The 26,535-nt window shown below is 38.8% G+C and overlaps 1 protein-coding gene across 1 annotated transcript in view; it reads left to right on the forward strand.

Moving 5' to 3' along the window:
* SPMIP2 (sperm microtubule inner protein 2) overlaps nt 1-26,535 on the forward strand; it is an 86,800-nt gene that overhangs the window by 41,082 nt on the left and 19,183 nt on the right. Inside the window, exon 3 of the mRNA XM_028104339.2 lies at nt 10,112-10,170. Within this exon, the coding sequence (XP_027960140.2) occupies nt 10,112-10,170 (59 nt within the window). The remainder of the gene's footprint in view (nt 1-10,111; nt 10,171-26,535) is intronic.

Below are 26,535 nucleotides of genomic sequence, written 5' to 3' on the forward strand. Positions count from 1 at the left end.
TTAATTCCTTAGTTTGATGTACCTTAGGGAAATGGGGAGATGTCTTAATGTACTTCCTGTTCTTTCTCTGGTGCCTTGTCTTTAGTACACCCTTTCTACATCCCTCCACCATCCTTGTGCATAACAACCCCAGTGAAAACAGCACTTTGTTTCAGCCTAATTTCAGAGACTCCTCGGTGTCTCTCACTGCAGTTGCTCAAAACTATGATTTTAAGCACAAACCTTCATCTAGTGGGTTTTTATAGCCTGAACAGCTACTCTTTCTAGTCCACCGCTCCAGGTTTGTATAAGACTGGCAGCTAAGGATGCTCAGGCACCTCCGTTAGACTCTTCGCAAAATGCCTGGGGCACCTGCTTCCTGCCTGGGAATGGTCTCTCCTATTTGGGGCACCAGGAAGGGTTTAATAGAGCATCTGCATTTTGGTAGAAAGATAGTAACTTCCAGACTGACATGTGAAAAATGTCCCCACATCACAGAGGTCAGTAAAAATCACAATATCGGGTTTCTTTTCTGGATCTTTTTATGTTCAGCTATTTCCTACTCAAGTTTATCTGGGCTGCAATGTCATCATAGTACGTGTGTGTATAAACCGGTAAAGCTCATTGCTTTTGTTATTATCTCAGATTTAAGAGCAGTACATTCTTCTTCTTCCCCTTTTAAAAAATGGATTTAGTCTCTGCCAAACTATATGTGATGTTTCTACAAGAATATATGAAGACCGGGCAACCCTCTCAGGTCCCCTCCCTCTTCAGGAGCTTTGTACAATCACTTTATTATCACTCAATAAATTTTGCTTTGCTGCCCACCAAAAAAAGAATATATGAAGACCATTGAAACGATTTTGGTTTCAACCCCATGCTAAACTGAGGGGCATTTCTAACTCCTTCTTAGCTGGGCAGGTCTCCCCTCCCCCTCGTTCTCTCCTTAACCCAAACCTCAATAGTATCAGCTGGCTTCCTGGTGCCATTTTCTGGTCCTGCACTCTGACCTCAGGACCAGATGATTTAAGTCATCTGGTTTTCCTACAGAAACAATGCTATACTGGACTCAATGACTAACTCCTCTTAGGTGTGATCCCAAAGACAATATTAAACCAATTAATCATAACATATATTACAACCATGTCATGTAGTATACATACAACAATATGTCATGTAGTATAACAACTTGAAAATCTATAGAAAGTAATAAAGAGAACTTTATGGGAACCCATCAATATATTTTTATGCGATACAGTAAAGTATAATAAAAAGTAAAATCTTCAAGACTTTGAAATTTCTGCCTTATTTGTAAATGCCACAAATTCCCGGGTTATGAAATGCCGAGGTCTGGGTGCCTGGGTGGCTCAGTTGGTTAAGAGACTGCCTTCGGCTCAGGTCATGATCCCAGGGTCCTGTGATCGAGTCCCGCATCAGGTTCCCCCTGCTCAGCAGGGAGCCTGCTTCTCCCTCTCCCTCTGCCTGCCACTCCCCCTGCTTGTGCTCTCTCTCTCTGTCAAATAAATAAATAAAATAAAATAAAATAAAAAGAAATTTTCTTTATAAAAAAAAAAAGAAATGCAGAGGTCTTCCCTGTGATGGTTTTAGGGATATTTGAACAGACTTTTGATGAGACATTGAGTTTCTTGATGGCTATGAATAAACCGATCCAGGTTTGGTTGCTTCATTAGACATTTTTTCTCTCTGTGAATTTATTTAGAGAAAGCAAATGTAAAAAGACCTTGAGTATTTACTGTGTGAGGAAGTTTCTGTAATTATTTCCGTTTTACAGTTAAGGAAACTGGAGGTATTGATGGGTGGGTTTCTTGTCTGAGGCTGTGCCACTAGTAAATGGTAGAGCTGGGATTTCAACCCAGGCTTGGATTCAAGGGCTTAGTGGGCGTACAGCATGTATGAGATGAAAAGATCGAAAATGGTCAGAACCTTCGACTTGGAGCCACCATGTGAAGCGCACATCTGCATGATCATTGTTTTGTCAGGCAGGGTCTGGCTGGGGTCAATCCCAACTGCCTTCTCTTATAGAGTGTGCATCATTTCCTCAAGGTTCTCTCAATTTTCTCCCAGCCTTCCATTCTGCTTCATTGGCATCCCAGAGACTTCATTTACACTATTAAAATGAATTATGAGTAGCTATCACCCCCACATATTTGATACAGTGAGAAATAGCTTGGTACTAGTTATTTTTCAATTTCTATTTAATAAGCACTTTACAGTGCTTCAAAACATATCATCAAACACAATCTTCAGCATTATGGAAAAAAAGAAGACAGAGGTCTTAGTGAACCTCCCCTTCTTTTCTGTGTGTCCCAGCACAGCCCCGTGCGTTCTTCCAAACTATACACCCTCACACAACAGTGTCCTAGAAAATCTGCAAATTCACCTGGGGAAACAGATTGCCAGTGTGGAGGTGATCAATATGTTGACCACCAATCACATATTTCAGAATTTCTGAGTGTTTCTTATTTACCTCTGGGTTTACTTGGGAAAATCCCATACAGTCTCATTAGAATTCCTAGGATTTCACATTCCTAATCTCCAGATTTTTTTTAAAGATTTTATTTATTTGACAGAGAGAAAGTTAGAGAAAGCAAGCACAAGCAAGGGGGAGTGGGAGAGAGAGAAGCAGGCTTCCCGCTGAGCAAGGAGCCCAATGATGCGGGGCTCGATCCCAGGACCCTGGGACCGTGACCTGAGCCGAAGGCAGATGCTTAACCGACTGAGCCACACAGCGCCCCAGATGTTATTATCAATATAGAAGATTTTAAAAAGATAATAAAGCTCCTTTTATCAACCAAGTTATAAAAGCAAAACAGAAAATAGCTTTTCTAAAATTAGGCACCTCTTTGCATTGCTGCTGTTCTTCCCCAGCTGGGCGTGTGTTTAGCTCTCACTTTATATTTCTTAGAGTTATTTGTATTCTAACAGTTTGTGGTTTAATATAAAAATAATTACATTAGCACCTTTCATCCTTAGGCGCTGAATAAAGTCATGCATTTTCTGATACCACAGGAAGGCTTCCGTGAGGGAGTGCCACATGCTGACCATCTATGAGGGAAGAGAAACACCGGTGAGGGAGGCCAAATAACCCTCCCTCTTCTCCAAAATAATATATTAACACCATTAACCTCCTGATACAGAGATGTTATATTTCCCCATTTTACAAAATGTGGCTTTAAAGGATGCCTCAGATAAACTGAAGGAACTAATTTCCTTGTAAAATCTTACTTGTGGCTGAACTTCTGGAAAATAGATTTTATGTTTGATGTTTCCATTCTCTAACAGACCATGAAAACAACAAGGGAGGCACGCATCACTGCTTTGCATTCTGTACTGTGTTCAGAGCAGTTCTGTGAAGAATAATGTGTTTGGGACGGGAAGCGTCTGTGTGGGTAGCTGGAGACACTGCCATGCCACATTTTACCGGGCAGCCCAGCCCCGGTGCGACTGACGCCCTAAGCAAACACGGCTTTCTCTCTCTTGGTGAGGTGACTTTATAGAGACCATTGGCAAATTGGGAAAAAAAAAATACATCTTAATTTTCACATCTTTTGTTAAGATGTGGAAATGTGAAAAAAAGAAAGAAAGAAAAGAAACTCTGTAACTTAGAGCCTGGGGGTGATTTTATTCCTTAATTAAGGAAGGCTTAAAATATGCTATGGTGGTTACTAACTCTTGCAGGGCTTGACATAACATCTTGAGTATGTGTCTAATGGTAAACATCACTTTTTTTTTAAATCATACTACCTAAAGTTAGTAATTAAGCATACGCCATCAGTTTTCAACAAATATTATTTGATGATGATAAGGAAATACAAAACTAAGAAAAGACTGTGTAAATTAGATCGGATTCTAGTAAACCTGTGGTTTAACTCCATAGCCAAGCTCCAAAGAATTGTGAAATTTGCATGTGATCTAATACCCCCAGCATAGGTGGTTAAAATACCAGGACATCTGTTTTCTAAATCCGGCATTCAGGGACACCTGGGTGGTTCATTCCGTTAAGCGTCTGTTGATTTCGGCTCAGGTCATGATCTCAGTGTCGTGAGACTGAGCCCTGCATTGTGCTCTGCGCTGGGCGTGGAGCCTGCTTAGGATTCTCTCTCCTCTTTGCCCTCTGCCCCTCCCCCCTTTAAAAAAATCTGGCATTTATCTTGGCTTTTGAAGATCTTTGGGAAAAATTCTAAAATTACTATAATTTGGGCACCTGGGTGGCTCAGTCGTTAAGCGTCTGCCTTCAGCTCAGGTCATGATAAATAAGTCAAATAAATAAGTAAAATCTTAAAAAAAAATAAAAAATAAAATTACTATAAATTTAGGATTATAGTTTTCCCTACTATGCAGGTACAACACTCCCAGAGTACTTCATTGGTATTGACAAAAATGCATAGAATGCGTAGTAAACAAGACTAGCAATCTGGAGTAATCTATTTTCTCCCCAGGACTGAACCTAGGATATCAAGAAATCTTAATTGAGCAAAGTGAAGATGATGCACTAAATATAGGGGGTCCCTGCTATGTGGTCCCAGCTATATCCTTGGGTAGAAATAAAACAGAACTAAAAGTAGGTGTTGTTAGGAATCTGTGTAAGCTCCCTCGGCTGTTGGGAGAAGAACTCACAGCAAAGTGTCTTTGTGTTGTTGTTGTTGTTGTTGTGGAAGTTTTTATTGTGACTCCTGTCAGCAATTGGACTGCACAAGCCCAGCCACATTTTATTTTTTTATGTTGTTAAAATTATATATTTGGGTATTTACTCATATGTTTTTTAATTTAAATTCAATTTAAATAACATATAGTGTATTATTAGTTTCAGGGGTAGAATTTAGTGATTCATCAGTTGCATATAACACCCAGTGCTCATTATATCACGTGCCCTCCTTAATGCCTATCAACTAATTACCCCTTCCCCTCACCCACCTCCCTTCCAGCAACCCTCAGTTTGTCTCCTATTGTTAAGAGTCTCTATTGTTTGTCTCCCTCTCTGTTTTCACCTTATTTTATTTTTCCTTCCCTTCCCGTATATTCATCTGTTTTGTTTCTTCAGTTCCACATACGAGTGAAATCCTATGGTATTTGTCTTTCTCTAATTTATTCCGCTCAGCATAATACCCTCTAGTTCCATCCGTGTTGTTGCAAATGGCAAGATTTCATTCTTTTTGATGGCTGAGTGATATTCCACTGTGTGTGTTTGTGTGTGTGTGTGTGTGTGTATCCTCTTCTTTATCCATTCATCTGTCGAGGGACATCTGGGCTCTTTCCCTAGTTTGGCTATTGCGAACACTGCTGCTATAAACATTGGGGTGCAGGTGCCACATTTTAAATTGTTTTAAGCAACGTGAGGTCTGAGATCTCTTTCATTTAACTTTGTACTGACAACATCAACACCACTTCCCTACTGCTTAGCATGGTATAGATGATTATCACTAAGTAATGAGAGATGGGCGTGGAGATGGCTTCACTTCTCATGCACTGTCTTTGAGCAGAGACCAAGTCGCAGAAGGGAAGAAATGAAGTTTTAAGTGTGCATTCGACTGAGAATTGTTGTACTCCTAGCTTACTCCATAGGCATTTGAAAACTATTTACCATCTTTTTTTTTTTTTTTTTACTGAGACTTAGTTATACTGTAACTGTTCTTACAGCCTGAGCTGCCACCCTGCGTGTAATTCTGTGTTGTAAAGCTAATTGGACAATTAACTTGGGAGAAGCACACTTTTTAACCTTTGAATTAACAGCAGTGCCAACACATTAGAAAACTCCAAGGGTGAAAACACTTGCAAAACACGTACTTGATTCTATTTCAGAAACTATGCCCTGAGCACAAACAGAGAGTTGGGAAGCTCTTGTGTAGCTTCTCTGTAGCTCCAATAATTGACTCTGTGCAGATATCAGACCCTGGATTATCAACCCACTCTGGACAAAGGGCTGATAGTAGAATGATTACTATCACAAATCCTAACGATTCCCAACAGAACGAGTTCTAGTCTTGCTTTAAAAGAAAATCCTTGGGTATCTTGAATAGAGAATGAATAAGGAGAACATTTACTGTCCTGGAGAAGTATGGGGAGAAAATAACAGATATTTGCCTTCTCTCTGAGAATAAATGGGGCAACTAACGTTCATAATGCTTTTCAGGGCAAATCTATGTTCGTGGTTTTAGTGAAAAACTGAATGTGACTTTATAAGTGAAAGTAGCCAGTTGAAGAACTTTTCATTTCCCCCTTTTTATCCCTTTGCATGCTAGGCTGCCTATTTTTTATAACGTCTCAGTTTTCCCGTCTGTAAAATGGGGATTGTATTAGTTTTCTATGGGGCATAGCAAATTACCACGAATTTAGCAGCTTAAAGCGGCACCCATTTATTTATTCACAGTTCTGTAGGTGAGAGGTCCCCCGGAAGACATGGCTGGGTTCTCTGCGCGGCACCCATTTATTTATTCACAGTTCTGTAGGTGAGAGGTCCCCCGGAAGACATGGCTGGGTTCTCTGCTTGGGTGTCAGAACGCTGAAATCAAGGTGTCCGCTGGAGCTGTGATCTCATCTGAGGCTTGCTGTCTTTTCTGAGTTCATGTGGTTGTGGCAGATTTCAGTTTCTTGTGGTTGTAGGATTGAGGTTTCCCACCTCCTTGCTGGCTCTTAGTGGCGGGCCCTTCTCAGCATCTGGAAGCTGCCCACATTCCTTACCACGTAGCCCCCCTCCATCTTTAAGACCGGCACAGAGAGCGCCTGGGCGGCTCAGCTGGTTAAGCGACTGCCTTCGGCTCAGGTCGTGAACCTGGAGGCTCAGGATCGAGTCCCACGTCGGGCTCCCTGCTCAGTGGGAAGTCTGCTTCTCCCTCTGACCCTCTCCCCTCTCGTGCTCTTTCTTTCTCAGATAAATAAATAAAATCTTTTTTAAAAAAGAAAAGCACAGAGAGTCTCCCCCATATCAAATACCTCTCACACTTCAAATCCCCTTTGCCAGGAAGAGCCTAGATCCTTTTAAGAGCTCACCTGGTTAAGGAAGGTCCACTGAGGATAATCTCCCTTTTCTTAAATTCACCTGAATTAGGGTCTTAATTACAGCTGCAAAATCCCTTCATAACAGTAATTAGATCAGTATTTGGTGGAATATCTAGGAGAAGGTATACACACCAAGGGATGAGAATAGTGGGGGGCATCTAAGAATTCTGCCTACCGTAGGGATAATAATAATACCTTAGAGCACTGTTAAATGGATTAAGTGAGATAAGTGTGTAAAGCTCTTATCATAGTATCTAGAATAATGTCTCAATAAATGGGATCCAGTATCACTAGTGTTTATATATACTGTATCTTCTTGCCTGCATGGATTTTTGAATTATATTATTATAAGCACATTAGAAACATGATGGAATATGTTGCTCATTATTTGGCTACTGCCCAGAAAACAGCGATGCTGGGGCCATAGTCAACAAACTCATAAAACCCAATGTTTAATCTATTTGCTGAAAGTTGATGTATTAATTCAAATTATTTAAAAACACTGCAGTTACAAAAAGAGATACCAGGATATAATTTATGTTGGAACTCAAGCCCGTATATAATGTAGCAAAAAATGAAGTATGGGTCTCTGCATTGTTCATTTTTTGCATTTTAATACAAAAAAATGCATCACAGAATCCATGCCTTAAATACTGACATTTTTCAGAAAGAATTGTTTTGTTTCTACTCATGCTCTGAATATAAAATGAATACTTCAAATGCGCCATTCATACAAAGGCCTTTATGCCCCTTTCTCCCTTCAATAGTTCCAGTCTAGAATAGGCAACATTATGCAATTCGGTGATCCAGCTACAACAATGAGAATGCTTCTCATAGGCTGTGGGAAGAAAGACACCTAAGGGGTTAACAGTAATATTTTGCAAATTGAGGCAAGTGAAGAAAAAATACATTAGCATAAGAAAAGGTAGCCTTAGGGAATTTTCCACTCAAATGTTTGGTACTAAGAGCTCTATGTTACCAAGGAGGAGGAGAGAGAAGAGAAACCCTAGTGTCTATGCATTCTTGACATGCATTGCCATTGTATTCATTCTACTGGGAAGAAAGACCTCATAGTTAAACAGAGATGGAAAATAGTTCTTCCTAGTTAAATACATACATACATACATATTGGCTCTATTAAGAAAAGCATGTTGACTCACATACAGTAAAAAAGCAAGAGGATTCCTCAACGATCAGTCCCAAAAAGATTTCTTAAGTATGTCAGGACTAGACTAGAAGTGGTTTGAGATTAAAAGTGAAAGTGTTAAGCAATGATTTCCGTTGTTAACTAGAATGGGCCCCAAATGTCTGCAGTTAACTCAAATTGAACAGGTTCTAACTCATTTCAGAAATCGTATCTAATCCACAGTACCTGAATGTAGTTAGCAGATATTTCCCTTTTAGTAATGCCTAGACTTCTTTAAAGATTACTTAATAGGAAATACCCTCTTTTGAGTTATGATTATTTGTGCTAGTTAAAACATTCAAAGTAACTGATTTCCTCAAGACAGAGACTGTACTAATCTGTTGTTACCTGTTTCTATGAAGATGTTGAGTTAGGTTTTAATTCAGTCTTTTCTTTACTCTTATGAACAACTGACCAGTAAAAAAAAAAAAGATCTTTTTGATTTTGAATTTCATTAGATTTAACACCACAGGCAGCAAGATTATCCAAATAAACGGTGATGGATTTCATTAATAAATTGACAGCTTATTTTAGGTAAATTTTTTAAGATATTATACACTGATAACTAAAGGACAAAAGGGGGATAGCAAAAGTCTTTCCAGATTAAGACGATGCAATTTCTGAGTTTTAAAAACGGGAACAAAGATCAAAGAAGATTGTCCAGTTCCTGGGAAAATTTGTCAAAATGATGATAACAAAATTATTTGTAAGTCAGTTGATAAGATCAATTTTTAGGGAATCACATGTCAGAAATAACTGAGAAAGTTATACCATTATCTATACAGATTACTACTTTTCAAATTTTCTACGGAATAATGGGCCACCCTTGCATTTAAACCTTATTTATTCTTATTTTTCTTGACCCTTCCTTTGTTTATGTATTTTATACATGAATATTACAGAGTTAGAAGTGATCAAGGTTTCAACTTCATCTCTGAGAAGATGACAAGTAAATAGATCTTTTTTCCCAACACAAATAACTCTGAAGGACTTGATCAGGAAAGTCCTAAGGTAAAGCTTGAGGGAAAAGGAAGAAAAGGAGAGGGTTAAAAAAAAAAAAAGTACTAAATAGTTCCTCTGATGTTGAAATTATAATACAATCTTGCTACTTTTCGAGATGTTATGAATATAGCATCCCACATCAATGTAAGTGAAAAATGCATTCCAAAACTCAAGTGAAATATTTTGATAATCCAGATCATGGTTTCCCAACCCAAGTATGGAAAATTGAGTAATGATTATAAACCGAAACCCTTTCCAATATAAATTTGACGCCTCTATTCCCATTTGCCTATTCATAAGATGTGCCATCAATTGGCTAGTTCCTGGGGTAAAGAGCCCATATAGAAAGGTCATTTGTTCAGTGATAATAGATCATTTCAATGTACATGAGAGAGTGTGGGGATTTTTTTTATGTGGGAACTGGTCCTAAGCTACAAATATTTTATCCATGTTCTAAATTATGCTTTCTGAAAGGAGTTTTCAGATCTGCACTTTACCACAGGCTGCCTATAACCCAGCTCTTTCCTACATTATTGCCACCACATTTCCTAATTCTGTGAGGATAAGGTGAAATAAAAAGAGCTCGACTGTTTGAGTCTGAGCAGTGGTTAAGAATGCCTGCTCATTTACAGACAGAATCATAAAAACAGAAAGGAGCTTTGAGACTATGGGCTATACGCTTCCGGCTACTAATGTCTCTCTTTTACAGAGAGGGGAAATAAAGTACACAGGATCATACTTATTTTACTTCTTGCATTTTTTTCCCTCAGTTCAAGAATCAGAAGGCTATGTTCTTTTAATTGTATTTACCATCTCCTATTTAACTTCCCAGCCTGACTTCCTTTTGGACTAGGAATATAGACTGTTAGGCATGTTGGTGCCAATTTACCCCGGAATTAGGTTACATTGGTTTTCTTTCTTTTACAGTGTGGAGAACTAAGTCAAGCCACTATTGATAAAATAAGCCACAGATACCAAAATCCATGGTAAGCGCATTTTAAATTAATTATTTAGCTAATTAATTGATGCTTTTCCTTCCTAAACTAGTAACAGCGTTATTTTGTTTTTAACTTCTGAGTATATTACCACTTTATTTCTTTTTATTTCAGATAGGTTTCTTTGTAAAATTATGAATTTTTATTCCTAATAAAAACATAAAATTTTCACACACTGTTAACTTTAATTAGGGGGAGGAAAGGGTCAAAGCAGGCAGAGAGTAAGCAACTATGAGAATATAGCAGAGAAAAAGAGAGCCAGCATGCAGCTATTCAGAACAGCAACTGGATGAGTAAGGTAGAATTAACACATAAATAATTCTTTCTGTGAAATAGCAACAATATACTTTTTTTTTTTTGGTTTTAAAAAAAACCTCATTTCATGCTGTTGGCCTGGAAACCGTCATCATGGGTAACCTGGGTTAATAAACGTAATCTTACTGAAGTCACACAATGACTTGAATTTGTGCTATCTTAAGGCAACCTCAGTCAAACATGTCTTACCTCAAGGTATGTTAAATTATGGGAAAAGAGCAAAACCTAGGCTTATCACCTATAATTCAGATTCCTAGGAGGGAAGGGATCAATCAGCATTGTTTTTATAAAACTGCAGATTCAATATGCCTTTGTTATCCTTGGATTTTTGGAGGTGAGAGTTCCTGGAGCCTATTTCACGTATTTTTATTTGTTGAAGGACACAGCTATGATCATGTGCAAAATTAATGGATTCCAGTCTCCTTCTGCTCTACCACAACATAAGTTGCCCCCAAAAGAGAAAAGCCCTCAAACCCCATGTCAAAAGCCTACTAGTTACCGCAACAGAATCCCAGGACAACAAAAGATCTCATTGGGCAATTCCTGTAACTTACAAAGCATATCCTATGTTTAAAGCCATAGAGAAATAGTTTATTGCTTGCAAGGCACACGTTCTCATTAAAATATCAACTTCATTTGTTCAGATAACATTACAGGCATCTATATGCAAGTGCTCTGTCAAAAATTTCTAAACCAGTGGCGCCTGGGTGGCTCAGTCATTAAGCGTCTGCCTTCGGCTCAGGTCATGGTCCCAGGGTCCTGGGATCGAGTCCCACAGCAGGCTCCCTGCTCAGCGGAAGCCTACTTCTCCCTCTCCCGCTCCCCCTGCTTGTGTTCCCTCTCCCACTGTGTGTCTCTCTCTCTCTCAAATAAATAAATAAATAAAATGTTAAAAAAATTTTCTAAACCAAAGAAACCCACTAAAGGTCAGTGAAAATCAAAGAAACTTCCACAAACTTCGGTGATATAAGTGTGAAAGTTTGCTGCATTTATTTAAACATTAAACATTAGAGGGTGCCTGGGTGGCTCAAATGGTTAAGCGTCTGCTTTCGGCTCAGGTCATGATCCCAGAGTCCTGGGATCGAGTCCCGCATCGGGCTCCCTGCTCAGTAGGGAGCCTGCTTCTCCCTCGGCCTCTCTCTCTCTCTGTGTCTCTTATGAATAAATAAATAAAATGTTAAAAAAAAATTAAGCATTAGAAAGTATCTGAGAAATATGGAAGCTTTGAACACTTTCCTTGGGTGAAAGAATGTTAGCTATATCCATTTCTAGGGAATTTGATACAGATTGTGCCAGGTCAGGGCATGCAAACACTTATAAACAAAAACCTCGTATGTAAGGAATTGTGGATTCAATTGGGAAATTGGAGATCAGATATATATTTGTATAAATTATAATACCAACCTGCATATGTTAAGGGCCATGTGCATAATGAAGACAATTATAATTACAAAATGATAACTAGAAAAGCTTAAAATTTTTTAAAAAGTATAATGATGACCCCCTAGATTTACCTGTAGCGTCTGCCCAGGTCCTATTTTTTAACTAGTCAGATGCCAGTAACTAGTCACATGAATGCTGCCTCCCTCTTGAGACTTCAACCACGTCCACTGTTTAAGAGCCTTCCTGCCCCAGTCTTGGGCTGGGAGGAAGCTCTTGACTAAGATGTTGACTCGGACAGGCCCGGGTGTGTTCCAGCCCCTCATGTTCTCTAAGTGGGACTAAGGGCCATCTCCTTTCTGGGCAAGGTTAGTGCTTAGCCTCCCATTCAGTTTTCATGTCCTGTCCTTCTCAGTCAATGGTGTTCACTCAATAAATCTAGTACCTCCTGTGTTTGAAGCTTAGGTCGATTCTGTGGCCACAGTGGCGAACAGGACAAGCCCCAAATATGCTCGTCTTGGAATTTGTATTCTAGGGGAGGAGGTAGACATTAAACAACTATATGACTTTTAAAAAGCATTATCCTGTTTCTCATGCTTTTTAATAACTTTTAAACATTACAAATATAATTCATGCTTGTGGCAACAAATCAAACGATATAGAGGTTTATTAAGAAAAAGTTAGTATCATACTCTATTCCATTCAGTTCATGATAAAACATTTCATTACAAAGGATATTTATGGGATGTAGAGAGAAGAGTTTTCTAGGGACACTACTGGGACTGAGGGTCAGAGAAGTGTTCACCAAGGATGTAATTATCAAGGTGACTTCAGAAAGGTGAGCATAAAATCATTCCTGGCAGAGCGCACAGTATGAGCAAGTCTCCAAGGTGGGAAAGAATATAGCAGATTAGAACCAGTGGGACCAGACTATGAAAGTCAGTGAGAGGGAAGCATGATGAGGGTCAGGTTTCACAGAACTTTGTAGCCTGGTTAGAGAATTTGGATTTTAACCTAAGAACAAAGAGAATTCATTGTTAGATTTAAAATAGAAAGCAATGTAAAAAAAAAAAAAAAATAGAAAGCAACAGGAACTAATTTTTCTTAAGATCACTCTGGAATGTCGGATTGCTGTGTAGAGAAAGAATTGAAAGGTGACAGTAACAGTTGTAGGAAGATCAGCGAGGAGACCATTTTATTTTTACAGGCCCATCTTGAGTTTTGAGTGTGATTTGCAAACAAGCAAAAATAAATTGTGATTATGGAGGCTGAGGGAAGGAGGAAAGACTTAGTTTTCAAGGAAACACAGGCCTTAAATAAATGAAAAGAAAGAAGAGATGATATTTGCTGTTATTATGGGGAATAAGAATGTATTAGGCAATCTGATGGAGCAGATTTTAACATTATCTTAATTTTACAAGCAAAGAAATTGAATTTCAGAGGTTCAGTTACATGACCAAGGGTCACAGCGCTAATATTTCAGCCAAGTTGACCAATCCTATTGATCTAGGCTGGGATCTGGGCTTGGACATTTTAAAAAGGCTCTCTGAGTGATTCTGATGTGCAGCCAGGGTTGAAAACCACTACTGAAGCTTGAAGAAAGAAGGGAATTGAGCCTTGGGAAGTGCCCACACTGAGGACAAGATGAATGAGAGCCACAGAAGGAGAAAGGAGCCTTAGAGGAAGGGCCCCTGAGACAATAGAAGGCCATAAAGCCAGGGAAGAATTTTGAACAGAAGCATTTAATACAAGGAAATGGAAATCCAAGAAAACAACAACAGACAAATATTTGGAAGTTATTAGTCATCTCAGAAAAAGCACTGGAGGAAGAGTAGGATGATTTGAGTCAATAGAACTAGCACTAAAGAATTTTTGTCCAAAAAAGAATTTTTGCCTGTTGACATAATGGAGGTGAGTCCACTCTGTTTTGGGGACCAGAAGTCCAGTAAAGGACAAAAGGACAATTAAAGGATTTCCTCCATTCTGAGGCATACTCTTTAAACTTCGACTTTCTTGAAATCAGGATATGTTTTATAATAGCTGTTTACAAATGTAGTATACAGATGTGGTGCCTCTTTTTTTTCCTCCCATGTAAAGCTGTTATTAAATCAAGGGTGTGTTATCAATTTATTGCATCCTAAAGACTAGTAAAGATATACTTCAACAAACATGAGATGAAAACGTGCTCTGTGCCAGGTGCTCAGAATTAAAGAATTAATAAACAGGGTCCTTACTTTCAAGTAGGTCACTGAGAGAAATAAACAGAAGATTACAATACAATAGACATTGATGGAGAATAACTGCAGTAACACGGTGTGGGTTACCTCCTTTTTTCCTTCTGAATTAAAGAAAACGTTCTTGGGGCCCCTGGGTGGCTCAGTTGGTTAAGCATCTGCCTTTAGCCCAGGTCATGATCCCAGGGTCCTGGGATGGAGCCCCGAGTAGAGCCCCATGTCGGGCTCCCTGCTCAGTGGGGAGTCTGCTTCTCCCTCAGCCCCTCCTCCCGCTCATGCTCTCTCCTGCTCTCTTCTCACTCACTCTTGCTCTATCTCAAATAAATAAATAAAATCTTTAAAAACAGAAAATATTCTCTTTTTAAAAAAATCTTAAGTTTCTCTAGATGGTTGCCTCATTTTTACATGGTCTCTTCTATTTGCAATTGGGTGTTTTCCAATATATATGTACCGTATTTCTAATTTCAACAAGAAGAATAAAAAGCACAGATAGGAAACGGAAGAATAGTTTACAGTCAAATTAAAAGAGGTCATAAGAGAATGCACTGAAAACAGTGAACCGGCAGGGATTTTTGTTTTAAGAAGCAAGTAAATTTATGGAAGTAGAAAAGACCCCGAATAGCCAAAGGAATGTTGAAAAAGAAAACCAAAACTGGTGGCATCACAATTCCGGACTTCAGCCTCCATTACAAAGCTGTAATCATCAAGACTGGCACAAAAACAGACACACAGGTCAATGGAACACAAAAGAGAACCCAGAAATGGACCCTCAACTCTATGGTCAACTAATCTTTGACAAAGCAGGAAAGAATGTCCAATGGAAAAAAGACCGTCTCTTCAACAAATGGTGTTGGGAAAATTGGACAGCCACAGGCAGAAGAATGAAACTGGACCATTTCCTTACACCATGCACAAAAATAGACTCCAAATGGTTGAAAGACCTAAATGTGAGACAGGAATCCATCAAAATCCTAGAGAACACAAGCAGCAACCTCTTTGACCTCAGCCACAGCAACTTCTTGCTAAACACATCTCCAAAGGGAAGGGGAAAAAGGCGAAAATGAACTATTGGGACTTCATCAAGATAAAAAGCTTTTGCACAGCAAAGGAAACAGTTCACAAAACCAAAAGAGGACAGACAGAATGGGAGAAGATATCTGCAAATGACATATCAGATAAAGGGCTAGGATGCAAGATCTATAAAGAACTTATCAAACTCAACACCCAAAGAACAAATAATCCAATCAAGAAATGGGCAGAGGCACAGACAGACATTTCTCCAAAGAAGACATACAAATGGCCAACAGATACATGAAAAAATGCTCAACATCACTCGGCATCATGGAAGTACAAATCAAAACCACAATGAGATACTACCTCACACCAGTTAGAATGGTTTAAATTAACAAGTCAGGAAATGACAGATATTGGCGAGGATGCGGAGAAAGGGGAACCCTCCTACACTGTTGGTGGGCATGCAAGCTGGTGCAGCCACTCTGGAAAACAGTATGGAGGTTCCTCAAAAAGTTGAAAATAGAGCTACCCTACAACCCAGCAATTGCACTACTGGGTATTTACCCCAAAGATACAAATGTAGTGATCCGAAGGGGCACCTGTACCTCAATGTTTGTAGCAGCAATGTCCACAATAGCCAAACTATGGAAAGAGCCAGATGTCCATCAACAGATGAATGGATAAAGAAGAAGTGGTATATATATATATACAATGGAATACTACTTAACCATCAAAAAAAGAAATCCTGCCATTTGCAATGACGTGGATGGAACTAGAGGGTATTATGCTAAGCGAAATAAGTCAAATCAGAAAAAGACAATTATCATATGATCTCACTGATAAGTGGAATTTAAGAAACAAAACAGAGAGGATCATAGGGGAAGAGAGGGAAAAAAATGAAACAAGACGAAACCAGAGAGGGAGACAAACCATAATCATAAGAAACAAACTGAGGGTTGCTGGACAGGAGAGGGGTGGGGGGATGGGGTAATTGGGTGATGAGCATTAAGGAGGGCACTTGATGTAATGAGCACTGGGTATTATATAAGATTGATGAATCACAGACCTGTACCCCGAAACAAATAATACATTATATGTTAATTAATTGGATTTAAACAAAATTTTTATAAAAGAGGCAAGTAAATTCTGTAGAAGCTACACACCATCACTGAAGATTGTGGGACATGGAAGAATTTTGTTTTCTTCTTCTTTTCCTTACATTTCACACAGTGCTTGACATGTGTGGGCATTCAATACATATTTGCTGAATCAGATATAAAAGACAAATCCCATTTCTTATAATGGCACAAATTGGTATAGCTCAGGCCAAAGAAGCTGGAGGATTCAAGCCAGGAGGACTTACTGAGAGAGATAAAATTTAAGGCGGGTTTAAAGGAACATTTTAGGAAAATCTCTGGCTGCCTACTTGGGTGGATTTTTTTATCCATGCAAAGGAAAGAGTTGCTGAGATGATGATATCAACAGAATTCTTCACAGGCAAATATCATTCCAGAAAGGAACTGCTGACCTGCCCCTGACGTACTGTCATGACGAAGTTGCCTCTTTGCCAAAAGGGCCCATGATATTGGCCACTTATTTGCTAATTTATAGATTTATCTTAGGAATAATGTCTTAAGGAACACTTCAAGTTCCTATGGACAGTCAATGGGGATGGAAGGCAGTTGTCAAGGAGGCTGCAAATTAAGGACAAACAAACTCGAAGTTAGCCATGAAAAGAAGGGCAGCGTGAGTGTGAAAGGATCGGAAGTAATGGAACCTTCTCTAACTTTTCAGGTACTTGAGTCTCACAGAGACTCCGCTCTTTGCAGAGTTTTGGCTCTCCCAATTGGCTTTCTTATTGTGTGCCTTTTCAGAATGACAGGATTTGTTAGCACCATCCTCAAGAGGTATGCAGCATGGCATTGTTGAAAGAGTGCTGAATTGAAGATCAAGAAGGCTGGTTTTGCTAGGAATTTAACCTTCCCAATGGAATAATAAAGGAGATCACAAAGGTTTAGCTAAAAGGAAGTCCAACAGCGTTTACAGTAATACAAAGTCAGAAACAACCTAATACCTCCCAAATAGGGTACTGCAAACAGTTATAAAGCAGTATCTATCCAGTGATTAAAAGCCTGGGCTCTGGGAGCACCCGGGAGGCTCAGTCAGCTAAGCAACCAAGGCTCAAGTCCTGATTTCGGCTCAGGTCATGATCTCAGGGTCATGAGATGGAGCCTCTCCATGGGCTCTGAGCTCAGTAAGGAATCTGCTTGGGATTATCTGCTTCTCCCTCTGCCCACCCCCCTCCCCACACACCACTCTCCCACACACTCTCTCTCTTAGATAAATAAATGAATAAATAAATAAATAAATAAATAAATAAATAAATAAAATCTTAAAAAAAAAAAAAGCCTGGGCTCTGAGGATAGACTTCCTGAGTTCAAGTCTTAGCTTCACCGCCTATTAGCTGTGACATCTTGAACAATTATTTAAATTATTTATGCCTCAATTTCCAAATTTTTATGATGGTAACAGAATCCACTCCTTGGGTTGTTGTATGGATGTATTGTTACATACATAGCACTTAAAATAACACTTGGAGGGGGTGCCTGGCCAGCTCAGTTGGTGGAGCATGCAACTCTTGATCTCAGGGTTGTGAGTTCGATCCCCAGGTTTGGTGTAGAGATTACTTAAAAATAAAATCTTAAGTATTAATTCATTAAATTAAATTATATTAAATTAAAATAAACAATATTTGGTACATGCTAAGTACTCAGAAAATAATGTGACCATGTAACTTGTCACCCAAAACAGGATACTTTTGAGAGTGAAACAGAAAGCTAATCAAATCAGTCACCTGGACAACAAACTAAAGTGAATAAATCAAGCCAATCTATTAAAAATGTTATTATTAGTTAAATAAATGAAGTACATCGAAATAATGTAGCAAATGCATTTATTAGAATTCATATTATATTTTGGCTAAAAACAATCAGTATAGAGATTTAGTATGGGATATAAATTTCATACTATGTAGTTGTATAATCTCTATACTATATAGTTTAATCTCCCAAAAGTAGAACAAAAAGTCCAAGAGATGGGAAAGAAAAAAAGGAAAAATATGAAAATAAGAATTCAATTAAAATTAAATTAGTTTAATATCTGACCAATAAGATATCTAGAAAGATATCAGAGAAAACAGAAGTAGGGAAATCAATAATACAAGAAAATTTCTCAGAAGGGAGTAATATGAGTTTCCAAATTGAAAGGTTCCATCAAAGCCAAAAAACCTATCCAAAACAAAATATATCAAGTCATATATCACTGTGAAACTGCTATGGTAGGGATGAAGAGACCACCTGAAAGACTTCAAGAGGAAAAACAGGATATATACAAATGATCTGGAATCCATAAGGAATCATACTTCTTGATACCAATACCAAACTCTAGAAGACAATGAGGCAATGCTTTCCATGTCTGACAGAAAATGACTTTCAACCTAGAATTCTATACCCAGCCAAATAATCAAGAAGCAAGGTGGAAAAGAGACATTTTCAGGCATGTATGTACTAAAAAAAAAAAAAAAAAAATGCACCTCAAAGCATTTTTTCCTAGGAAGCAACTAGAGAATATTACCTAGCAAGACAAAGGAGGTATACATCAAGAAAAGACAAAAGAATACAAAGCAAGAAACATATTTCCTTTGACAAGCAAAGGGAATTCCCAAGATGATGTTAAAGGAGAGTACCAGAAATATGGCCATTTAGGGCCTAGGGAACTATCAAATCAGATAGGAATAGGACAAATAGGGGCTTTGGAGAACACGTTTATGGTATACAAATATTGGGTTACGTTCCAAAAGAACCAAATGAGCTAAAAAGTGGTTACTTCTGGAGAAGAGAACATTGGGACAGGGAGCAAGGAGAGAAAGGAAGTATTTTTTACTATGAGCTTTTTAGGACTATGTATATGTATTATGTACATGTACCTAAATTATTTCATTAAAATTGAAAAAAACACTAGCACTACATTATGTACAGTGTACAAGCATTTTATTTTGATAAAAGTAACAATTAGAATAGTCAACTAGAATTTTAGTAGTTTGGACTTCTAAGTTGAAAAAATTTCTGTCTAAAACTAGGACTTTAAGTATGAAAGAAATATTCACTGACCTGAATAAACAGGGCTTTCTGTTTATTCAGAAATGTGTAAGGTGTGCCTGTATTTGGCATCAGTGAAGGGGTGTGTAGAAAATTGCTTGTTTTATTCCATAATGAAATATTGCCAAAACCAGTTGTTAAACTAGCATACACTTAATGACAGCCACTATTTTAAAAATATATTGGTACATAAATGTGTGCTTTTTTTTTTTTTTTGGAGTTGTTTTTCTCAAAACAGCCAGAAATCTTGACAGTTTTCTATTTTTAAAGCCGTCTGTACCTGACCCATTGGAGGGATTTCCTTGAACGTTAAGTAGCAAAGTTCTGCAATTTTTGAGATCATCAGCACCTGCTTCTACATTGGCCCTTTTGGTCCATTACCTAAAACCTATCTTTGCACTTCCTTCCACCAAGCCTCCCCAATGCCAGCCTCATCTTCAGCTGGGTGGGAAGGGAGGAGGGCTCTTGGTGAAGCTGCAGGTGTTGTCAGGTCAACACAGAACTCCTATGATCGTCACTGCATCAATGCCACAAGAGTAGTTGGTAGCCGTCTATCCATTCGATAAATATCCAAGTGTCAACCATGTGCCAGGCACTGTGCCTGGGGATTCAGATGTGAACCAAACAGACATAATTCCTGCTGTCCTTGCATCCATCCTATCAGCAAGGGAGGACAGAAATAGCCGAAGTTACGATTGACAATTTAATTGTGGGAGGTGCCATAAGGGAGAAATGCAGGATGCGTGTAAATGTTTCTTATGGAATGAATGAATATTCCTCATCAAGGTTGGAGCACTTGAACAACAGGGTAAGATGCAACTGTTTTTTGAAAATCTACTGTTTTTTGGGCGCCTGGGTGGCGCAGTTGGTTGAGCGACTGCCTTCGGCTCAGGTCATGATCCTGGAGTCCCAGGATCGAGTCCCGCATCAGGCTCCCTGCTTAGCAGGGAGTCTGCTTCTCCCTCTGACCCTCCCCCCTCTTGTGCTCTCTCTCTCTCTCTCTCTCTCTCTCTCATTCTCTTTCTCTCAAATAAATAAAATCTTTAAAAAAAAAAAATCTACTGTTTTTTGAAAGAAAAGCTAGCCAAAGAAGAGACGGTGCTGTTATTCTCAGGAAGAAACTTATTAGGCTATCACTTGATGCCCAGGTGGGGAAGAATTTAGTTCATTATGGAATGTGGCTCTTTCCCACGCATTACTCTCTGTATAATTTATGAAAGGTACAGATGATCTGATGAGCACTGGGTGTTATACGCAACTAATGAATCATCGAACACTACATCAAAAACTGATGTACTATATGTTGGCTAATTGAACTGAATAAAAAATAATAAAATAAAATAAAATAAAGATACAGGTGTCTGAGATGTGTAAGAAAGAGGCATTGTCAATTCCCTGACCTATCATCTATGATTTCTCAGCATGTCAGATAGCAGAACTGTAGCCCTTAGTGCCTGTTCAAGAGACCAGGGTTACCGAGGGAGCAGCTGCTGGGCCTAACAAAATGCTTTATGGCAATGGAATTCAAGCATGGATTGCAAACTAATCGTAAACAGATGAGCTAAAATTTTAGGCCCAGGCAAACAGAATTTATGTACTGAAAAGAGTACAGAAAAACAAGGCTGAGGTATGTTACAAGGGCTCAGATTGTTTTATTTCACTATTACCTACTCAATTTTGTGAAGTCACAAACATGCCCCGATCATGGTAATTTTAAACATTCTTACATCACCAACATTTATATAAATGGTGTACAGAAGATAAACAGTATCACTTAGCTAATGTCTATATTACCAGATGAAGCAACAGAATAATCATCACTCCAGTCCATTTAATATGCATTACTTATTATCATTTCTGCTTTTCATTTTTTTATTATTATTTTTTTTAAGTAGACTCCATCCCCAGCATGGAGCCCAACATGGCCTTGAACTCACAACCCTGAGAATTAAGACCTGAGCTGAAATCAAGAGTCTGATGCTTAACCAGCAGAGCCACCCAGGTGCCCCCATACTTCTTTCACTTTTCATTTTAAGCCCACTCACAACTTCAGCTTCCCATACCTGGAAGAGCAAGACTCTGAAATTGGACAGAGTTGGGCTTAATTCCCTTACCTTATGAAATGCAGATGCTGTCTGAGCTTCAGTTTCAAGGGAAAAGAGGGGGTGATAATATCTATCTCATAGGGTTGTCTTGAGAATGAAGTCAATGGAAGTCAAGCACCCAGCATGGATCTGACACGTAAAAGATTAGCTCCCTTCCCCATTTTAAGAAAGTCTCAAAATGACCACTGAATTAGCCACTTTCTTAAGGCTTTCTATTCATTTTTGAAAACTATCCCCTCAAAAGTGATGAATTCTAATCTTATTCTCTTCTATAAAATTTTCTCTAAGAGCACTAGACTGTTTTGAGATACATTATTTGCTTTCTGCTTTAAAAAAAAAGTTCATTAAAAATCTTTTTTTTTTTTACCATCTTCCTGGTAAGGAGTCAAACTATTTCAAAGAATTTCAGTTTGGAAAAACTTCAGCTGTTAGTAGTGGTGAATTTATTATCGGTGGCATATCATTTCTTATCGATGTCATCATGAGGCCTGTGACTGGTGCGTTTCCCCAGACGTTCATCGAACACAGTGATGAGAAAGTGAGCTGTGGTGCTCAGATGGGATATTTAAAAGACTGGGAAAAACAAACAAACAAACAAATAAAACCCACAAGAGTCCCTGTAGTGGGGATGTTTTGAAATTATTAATAATTAGAAGGAAAGCTCTAGTTCAGCGTAAATTTTATTCCAAATTAAATAGTCTCCTTGATAGTCAAAGAGGAAAGAACCTTTTCTGACTACTTTGGTTTATAACCTTTACTTGGACCACTCATTTGTTGAGTCAGTTAATCAATAAATATGTTTGGGGTGCTGTCCTTTCCATCAAACAGCTCATAGTGTAGTGGGGAAAAGAGACATACAGATAATTCTGAAATATGGCCAGAGCAATGCTATAGCCGCACAGGGTTATTATGCAAATAACCCAGCACAGTGGTGAGGAGAGGAGTTATGGGAGGCTGTCTGGGGAGGAGTCTGAAAAGGTGAGGTTAGGTAATAGGGGATGAGTGGGGGGGCGCCTGGGTGGCTCAGTTGGTTAAGCAACTGCCTTTGGCTCAGGTCATGATCCTGGAGTCTGGGGATCGAGTCCCACATCGGGCTCCCTGCTCAGCAAGGAGCCTGCTTCTCCCTCTGACCCTCCCCCCTCTCATGTACTCTCTCTCTCTCTCTCTCTCTCTCTCTCATTCTCACTCTCCGAAAATAAAAATAAATAAATCTTTAAAAAAAAATAGGGGATGAGTGGGGATGCAGGGAAGGAGTGTTTTAAGAAGAGCAGATACCAGTAATAGAAGTTCAGAAGTGATAAATAACATCGATGGATACATAAATATTTCAGTGCTACTGGATCCCAAAGTGTTATGAATGGTGCAGGGACAGGTGAAGCCAGAATTGAGTCAGGAGCTGGATGAGTTCACTTTTTTTTTTAAAGTTTTTGTTTAAATTCCAGTTAGTTAAGATGCACTGTAATTTTAGTTTCAAGAGTTCACTCTTGAATTTAAATCCTCTCCATCCAAGAGGATGGAGAATCCCAAGAAGGAATTTAAATTTTATCCACCTTTCCTTTTTACATAGTACCCGAAGTGATAAAGTCATGTTTAGATTTTGGATAGGGGATGGGTATGAGGGGGCATTACTGGAGACAGGGAAGACCAGGCAGGAGTTTCTCTCTTAGGCCCAGGAGAATGATGGTAATCTAGACAGTTGGGAGTTAAGAGGGAGAGGGAGGAAAAAAGTCCAGAATTAAAAAGGACAAAAGTTGGCAGGACTTAGGTATCAGATGTAGGAGATGAAAGTAATAATGGAGGTAATGACAACTCCTGATTTCTAGTTTGAGTGAATGATTTGATAATGGACCAACTCAGACTGAACATAGAAGGAGCGTCTCCATTAAAGGGAAGAAAGTGATGAGATGATGAGTTCAGGTGAATTTGAAGTACCTGTGGGACATCCAGTAAGATGCAGATAGATAAATATGTGAAACTATGTGAAAGAGCTGCGCCGAAGAGCTTTTCCTGTCACCATAATTATGTTGTATCTGAAAAAACATGAGTGGATGAGAATAGGGAAGACCAGAGAAATAAAGACAGAATTGTAGGGAATTCAAACTCTCGCTGTTTGAAAAAAAAAAAAGAAGAAGAAGAAGAAGAGCCATGAAAGAAGACATAGAAGGGGCGCCTGGGTGGCTCAGTTGGTTAAACAACTGCCTTCGGCTCAGGTCATGATCCCAGGGTCCTGGGATTGAGCCCAGCATTGGGCTCCCTGCTCAGTGGGGAGCCTGCTTCTCCCTCTCCTCCCTGCTTGTGCTCTCTGTCACTATCTGTTTCTCTCTATCTCTCAAATAAATAAATAAAATCGTAAAAAAAAAAAAAAGACATAGAAGAAAGGAGGAGAACCAGGAGAGTCAGAAGTCCAAAGTGAAATAAGATGTGAATTGAAAAATGCCCACTGAAGAAAGTAGACAGAAAGTCATCAGAGACCATAGTGAGACTAGAACAAATAGAACAATTTGGGAGAAGTGGAAGGAAGAGAGGGATGGAAGCTCTAGTAGAATGGGTTGAGGTATGAATGGGAGATGAAGTGGAGTCAACAAGTAAAAGGCATGGTTTTGAAAAATTTGGATAAGAAAGGAAGAAAATGTAAGTAGTAACTAGAGGAGATGAGGGGCCAAGTGTAGGCTTTTTCAGGATGGGAGAAATGTTATCCTAGAGAAGTCTTCACTGCTGTGGAGTGATGTTCTGGGTAAGTGGTGATGCAGCTATGGGTTCAATGGCCCGGGTCAATGTGGAGACCCTGGATGAGAAAAACTCCCTCATTTCCAGAGATTGAAAGGAAGGAGCTAGGGTTTCCTTGGCTATGTAGGTGGAGATGTTCTTGTACCTGCAAGTGTTGGAGAAGGCATTGATGATGGTAGTTGAAGGATTAGAGACCTGATGGCCTCAGTGTTCTCGATGGACTCTTTTTGTGTGTAGATTTTTTATAGTGGTAAAATATACATAACATAAAACACTATTTTAATCATTCTTACGTGTACAATTCAGTGGTCTATGAAGTGTTATGCAAGGCTCTGTCTTCTAGAGGACCAATGAAAATAGTGGGAATTAGATGCGAGCACGAGTCTTGAGGAAACAAGGAAGGTCTAGGGTAGCTGTTAAAGATGTGCACTAAGGATAAGTAAAAAGCTTGCTGCTCTGTAGAGTACTGAAGGCTCACCTGAGGTTGGAGACTAATGTCTATATCAGCAAGGATATCCAATGTCCCATGGAAGGGTTATCCACCTTGACATAGGGCCCAAGAAAAACTGGAGTTGAAGCAACTGGATCCCCTTTTAGAAAAAGTAAAATTACATTTATACCTCACAGCATACAGTAAGATAATTCCCAGATGGACTAAACAATTAACTATTTTAAAAGTGAAATAATATAGAATGAAATATACAGGAACATTCATATTATGTTTATACAGTCTGAGGGTACAGATATCAGGCTGTAGCATTAAGCCACAGTTGAGAATTTATGAGTATGCTATTCATCACTTTATCTTTAAATGTTGCCTCATACTTATAATATGATCCTCAAGAGCAGCTTGTGTTTAAACTCAAGAATTCTAATTCAATTTTCAATAGCATCACCCCTATTCATTATTCCATCCAAACTATGGGCAAGTGTAATACCAAGGAAATAAGATAATTCCTGCCCTCAAAAAAATATCATATGGGGGGAAGAGACACATCAACAGATAATTATACTAGAGTATATTAGGATGCAGTGATAGAAATGTTGAGTCAATCAATATTTATTGATCACCTATTTCTGCTGTGGTCCGGTGCTGTGTTTAGATACTTAACAAAGTGTAACAACGAAGTGCAATGCTTTTTACAATAGGGGGTATTTTAGAAGGTACCAGGAAAACATGTATCTGGGAAACAAAAGCTCACAGGAGGATCAGGAATGCTCCATAAGGTCCCCTGAGCTTGAAGCATGAGTAAGAGTTAGCTTCTAGAACTGCTGTAGTGGGATTGCCACTACAGTTAGAGATGGAACTTCATGTATTCAGATACATTACCTTGGAGCACATTGCCACACGTTTGACAAAAACTTTTCATTTCTGGCTTCTATAGCAATGCATAAAGATGGTAGGATTTTACAGAATGCTGCAGCGTGTTTTCTGTCTAGCAGCCTAAAGGCTAACTCATTAAAATTCAAAGATGAATTACATGGTGGGTGGCAGAACAAATGTTTTCTTCACTGAGCCGAGCTAAGGCCTTCAAGACAGTTTCTCCCAGAATCTAATTCACTCTTTGCAGCTGTTCAGTAGGAATGATTCAGGCTTCACCTCCTCCTGCAAATCTACCATGACACCATCCAACCCTTTTTGTTGGAGGTTACATGCGTATGGTAACAAGACTAGGAAAACAATACTTGGTTTGACTTTGGAACCATGTGCATATCTTACAGGTAAATATGTATCTTACCTTATAGCTTATCTTTCATTTATAAAATAAATTTAATTTAAAATTAAGAAAAAAAACGAGATGTGTACCCAGCTAATCTACAGAGAGGAAATATTCCAAGGGACTTTAAAGCACAGTCATTTGAGTACAAATCTCTGGTGGGGTATACTCCAAGAACAAAAAGAACTGCAAAAAGCTTGGTGGAAGTGTTAGTGGTGTTACTCTGACTCTGTTGTGGGTGTACTGTAGGATAAAGCAAATGAGCAAGAATATGATGTTCTTATTCAAGTGTTCCTGGTTTGGTTGAGTACCAGGATTCCCGGAGTAGGAGAAAGGAAATACAGATGTTAAGATAAAAGAGTTGGAAAACAATCCTGAATGTGACTGGAAGATATATGTGTACATATATGTATGATTGTAGGTGTTTACATATATTTTTTCATCGTTCTATCACTCTGAAGGCCTAGACATAGGAACCAACTCAGTAGCTATGAGCTTCTCTACTACTCAGATTCTACTTTTTATCCATCTATCTATGATCTATCTATCATCTATTTATCTATCTATCTATCTATCTATCTATCTATCTATCTATCTATCTATCTTTAAGTAAGCTTTATACCCAACGTGGGGCTTGAACTCACGATGCTAAGATCAAGAATTGCATGCTCTACCGACTGAGCCAGACAGGTACCCTCAGATTCTA

The sequence above is a fragment of the Eumetopias jubatus genome, unplaced genomic scaffold (assembly GCF_037043125.1).
Source record: "Eumetopias jubatus isolate StellerSeaLion01/CBP00866 unplaced genomic scaffold, mEumJub1_p1.0 scaffold_2, whole genome shotgun sequence".
In the NCBI taxonomy this organism is placed as follows: domain Eukaryota; kingdom Metazoa; phylum Chordata; class Mammalia; order Carnivora; family Otariidae; genus Eumetopias; species Eumetopias jubatus.